Source organism: Berghia stephanieae, chromosome 8, assembly GCF_034508935.2.
Source record: "Berghia stephanieae isolate SIO BIC M18660-M18661 chromosome 8, UCSD_Bste_1.3, whole genome shotgun sequence".
NCBI classification, from domain to species: Eukaryota; Metazoa; Mollusca; class Gastropoda; order Nudibranchia; family Aeolidiidae; genus Berghia; species Berghia stephanieae.
The window spans coordinates 41066033-41071032 of NC_088367.1; the positions used below are offsets into that span (position 1 = coordinate 41066033).

At 36.5% G+C, this 5000-nt stretch overlaps 1 protein-coding gene across 4 annotated transcripts in view; it reads right to left on the reverse strand.

The window, feature by feature from the left end:
• LOC144978685 (uncharacterized) overlaps positions 1-5000 on the reverse strand; it is an 84071-nt gene that overhangs the window by 37689 nt on the left and 41382 nt on the right. For all 4 annotated transcript variants that reach the window (XM_078925088.1, XM_078925085.1, XM_078925087.1 and 1 more), the window contains 2 exons: positions 2697-4557; positions 1659-1956 (listed from right to left, as the gene is read on the reverse strand). In XM_078925088.1, coding sequence (XP_078781214.1) covers positions 1659-1956; positions 2697-4557 — 2159 coding nt within the window. The remainder of the gene's footprint in view (positions 1-1658; positions 1957-2696; positions 4558-5000) is intronic.

Below are 5000 nucleotides of genomic sequence, written 5' to 3' on the forward strand. Positions count from 1 at the left end.
CTCTCTCTCTCTCTCTCTCTTTCTCTGCACGACTAAAGTAAGTTTTAAAAAATGTTTCTTGAAGTTTTGGACCAAAATTTAGCCAAAATAATGACAACATCAGCCAGCTGGATATAACGTATCAACACACAAAACTATGTGTAACCTTGAATGTTTATAGTCTGATTTGATGAAATTTGGTTAGAACTTCTGACAAAAATGGTTGGCTAAAAACAATAACAAAGAGCTGAGTGAAGTTAATTTCATTCCTTTTATACGTTCACTATCTAACCGTAACACAATAGTCCTGTATAAAAACATTTGTTTCATAGAACTTTTTTTCTTTCACAAAATACTTTTTTTTCTTCTTTTACTTAGTCCAGATAGCTATTGATACAAATGTTTTTAGTAATGTATTAATGTATAATTCAGGAGTAATGTATATTAGACTATCTTTCCAAGTCCAAGATATTAAAAATAGGATTACATTGACGATATGCACAGACTACTAAATGTTGATTAATAGTGTAGCAACCTAATGGTTCAATTTATATATTATATACATACAAAGAAATTAATGTGTATGGAAAACACAGGAGGTTGGGAAATTTTCTCATCATCATGAAATGTGTTGTTCAAAAAAAAAAAAAAAAAAAAAAAAAATTTAAAAAGACCAAAAAAAACAACTTTCCTAACGAATGATGAAAAGAAAACAAATTCTCTGGCACTTTTTTTTCTTCATTCATTGTTTGTTATCTTAACCGTCCATTTCAAACTGTATAAAATGTAAATGATATTATGTAAACCTAAGTGCCAAGGACGACAAACCATGGCGTGTGGTGGGTGTGCAGAGGAAGCAAAACCAACATCAAGAAGAACAAAACAATAACACTATCTAACCAGCCAAACCACATCAAATAACGATACAAAAAAAACAGGATTTATTAAGAAAATTTGAGACAAATGAGAAGAAAAAAAGAAAAGAAAAACAGGAAAAAGAAAAGGGTAGAGAAAGAAAAAGGAAAAGAAAAAGGAAAGAAAGAGATGAAGACTTATACAAGTTATCAAGTTCCTTTAAGCAAGGGTGAGACCAAAAAAAAAAATAAAATAAAATAAAATAAAAAACATTTTTAATATAAATTTTTGTTACAAATAATTGGTTCAGTTAAGCAATGGTGAGACTAAAAAAAAGAAAGAAAAAAAAAAGAAATCAAGAAATAATTTTAAACGGATAAGAAGCACTAAGTTTTAACCTAAAAAGCCATTATACAAAAAATATAAATACACAAAAAACAAAACATTTACAAATACATGCCAATTATTCCACAATCCAAGATGAGAGGAAAAAAAAATCATTAAATACAACATACGCTCCACTGAATCTAGAGATCTCCAGAAATTCATGAAGTTTGGTGAGAAAACGAAAACGAAATAACATTCTGCTCTCACTTATCAAATATCATCCAGCGACGACACATTGAAAACAAAAAAAAATTGAAAAAAAAAAATCATTAAATACAACATACTGAATCTAGAGAGCTCCAGAAATTCATGAAGTTTGGTGAGAAAACGAAAACGAAATAACATTCTGCTCTCACTTATCAAATATCATCCAGCGACGACACATTGAAAACAAAAAAAAATTGAAAAAAAAAACAACAACAACAAAAAAAACTCACATTTGTCGGGAGATAACCTAAGGCTGTGCACACGTTCGTAGGCTGCCCTTAACTTGTTGGCCTCTGGGTCCATCATATTCCTTGAAAAGGATGCATTCAGTCTGCCATCGTTTCTTCTATCATTACTATTATTAATATTATTCTCTTTTGGATTTTGACCATCCCACCGGTCTCCATGAAAAGACTGCTGACTGCTTCGGCTTGCTGTAGAAAATCGAGGGTTGGACAAGTCTCGAGAGACATTAAGGTTCTGAGGATTTGATTGGAGGTTTGTGTCTCTCTTGGTGTCAGGGTAACCCTGGAAATAGGAAGGAAAGAAATTATTTCATTCCAAAAATAGTTTTAACCAATAAGTTAAGTGCTTTTGCCTTTGAGTAAGGTCCTTATGGGTAATGGACAACTAGAGACATTTTTTACCTTGATACAATATAGTACCAGTCTCATAAGGTCAACCTGTTTCTCAGCTAACATTTGCTTATTTATATTGTTTTTACTGTGACGTTCTGAAATATGACATTACTGTATTGTAAATGCAGAGAAGAAAACTGATAAAGAAGTATTAGAGCAGTAAGAAAAAGACAAATGCAATTTTTAGGGAACCTAAATCGACATAAATGTATTGAACATCTTGCTCTCACGGGAAATATAGAAGGTAAAAAGAGTAAAGGTAGACCAAGAAAAACATATTTAAATAGTTTGAACAGCTGGGTGACAAAGAAAGAGAAGAGTAAAAATATTAGTTGATCAGAGAGATGAATGGCGTACCATGATCAACCCGAAGTCCGGCACAGACTTGGTACTTGAAGAGGAAGAAGTATTGTAAATAAAACTGTTTATAATAGAACGAACGCCTTTTGTTTGTCTGAAATTGATTGGTAGACCTGACAAATGCCACCAGAATCTCTTATTAACTCAGATCTTTCTTGTTTGAGAGTGACAACTGACAAATGCTTTTTAAGGTATTAGATGGCCATTTAAAACAAGAAACGACAAAAAAAAAAATAATGTTAATTCAAAAATAAATATTTTGAAACTCACCCTGGGAGAAGGATACTGAAAGTAAGATGGCTGCTGCATGCGCTGTTGGTTTATTTGTGCAGAGGTGAGAAAATCTTGCTGGGTTGAAGGAGTTGCAACTTTAGCCATTTCCTCTACTATTTGGTGTCTCATTTCAGCTGGGTAAGGAGGTCGAGATGGAGGTTGGTGTTCGAAAGAGGAATCCCTTGATGTATTGTGTTGTGGTAATGGGAGGGAAGAGGGAGGTTGTGCGGGCTGTTGCTGTTGTCGGTTTGGAAAGTTAACATAAGTATGTGGGTTGGAGCTATTATTATAGTCTTGCGTTGATGAAGATGGTGAAGATGCTCTGGGAGCAGTTGGGTGTGCAGGAATGTGGGAATAAGATTGGTTTTGATGGGATTGGTTGAGGGATGCATTGTGTCGGGAATCGTGAGAGAAAGAAGCGTGAAGAGCAGAAGAAGAAGAAGGATGAATTTGGTCTGTGGAGTCGATATTTCTCTGATCTCTGTGGAAAGAATTATTCACGTCGGTTGGTTGTTGTAGGGATGAGTAAGAGTTATTAAACCTTTGTTGCTGCTGGTTGTGTGGATAATGATGTTGATGATTTTGCTGCTGCTGTTGCTGTTGGTGGTGGTTGTATCCTGCAGATGAGGTTGATGCAAATGATCTTCTGTCATGTTTTTGGAACTGATTGTTTTGGGGGGTTTGAGGGTAATTGTTGTCATGAGGCTGCTGGTGATTAAATGATAATGACATTGGTGAGGGTGTTGATTCTTGCTGACGATGTTGAGGGTAATTTTGTGGTTGGTGTTGTCTCCCATCTTTAGAACTCTGCGACAATCTGCTATTGGGTTTGTAAAACGAATCTTCATTTCTGGACGATGACAAATTCATTTTTGGATGAGAAACTGATCCAGCATTGGATTCATTTGGATAGAAGCTATTGTCATTGTGCGAATAATTGTGTAGTGAGCTGTTAGGAGGGTCAAAGGTTGAAGCACCTGTTGCAAGATTTGGTTGTTGTTGGTGATGAGGCATGCGTTCATTTGGATTCAATGGTCGACCATCGCTATAGGAGTAACGCTGCTCTGGCTGGGCAAGACTGCTTCGAACAGAGTCTGGAGCAAAACCATCCCTCAGTTGTTTAGGATGCTGACTCTGGGGATAGAAGCTGTTTTTATCTTGTTGTCCCATGGGTAAATAACCTCTGGAGTCATTTGGTCCTAGTCTATTCCTTTCTTCTAAGCTGTCCTGCCAAGTTGGTTGATTATTATTGTCATTATTAGTGAAAGGCGGGTAATTGTTGTCACTTCCAGGATTAGTTGAATACTGCCTGCCATTATCATTGGATTGGTGGGGAACTTGAGTAGAATTGGGTGGAGCATAAGAGGAAGTGGGAGGGTTAAATGAGGAAGTAGGCGGGGCATAAGAGTCTCTATTTGAGCTACCTTGACTGACATAACTCTGCCTCTGTCCCTGTTGGTGAATGAAGGGGTAGACTCCGCCTACTCTCACTGGTGGGTGGGGCTCCATGGGGCTGGAGGCGGGGTCATTATTGTAGTCCTGGTAACTAGGTGACTGACCCTGATGTAGTGAGGGAGCCATAACTCTGGAATCGTTTGGTGAGTCTTGCTGATTGTAGGGGCGGAAGTTCTGAAGTTTTTGAAAAGATGGGTTTGAGCTGGGTGAGTAATCGCTGCCGCCTTGCGGGAATGAATAGTCGGGATGTTGGTTTGAGAATGAGGTATTATTGGGGTCTTGAGGATAAGGACGGTGATCGGGTTGCTGTTGGTTGTAATTTGGTTGCTGCTGTCTCTCATTAGAGTTAGATCCTTCCTTTGATGGAAATCTTCTATAATTATTATTGGGCTCTCTCTGGAACCTGTGGATGAGTTTTTTATTCAACAGTTTGAATGAGGAAAGTAATTTCAAAAATTTATCTTTTGTTGTTATGACCTATAAGCCTGCTGGTCTAGTGTTGTGATATCCCAGTGGCCCTTTGCAATGATTCTGAATTAATGTATGTAACATTAGGTTCGCTTTTTTTTTGTTTGTTTGTTTGTTGCTTTAGGTCTCTTCCAACACAATTGAGGTTATATGAGAGACCGCTGAAACAAAAAAAACAAGCAATCTGACAAAAATAGTACAAATGTAAATCAAAATCATAACCTAAAGATATCATAAGCTAAATTATAAATAACCAAGAACAAACAGGCAGAAGATTTACAGAAAAAAAAATATCCCCTGTCAAAAATACAATCACAAACCAAAGAAGCAGGATAGGCTAGTAAAGAGAAGAAGAAACGACATCACTATCGGATCGTA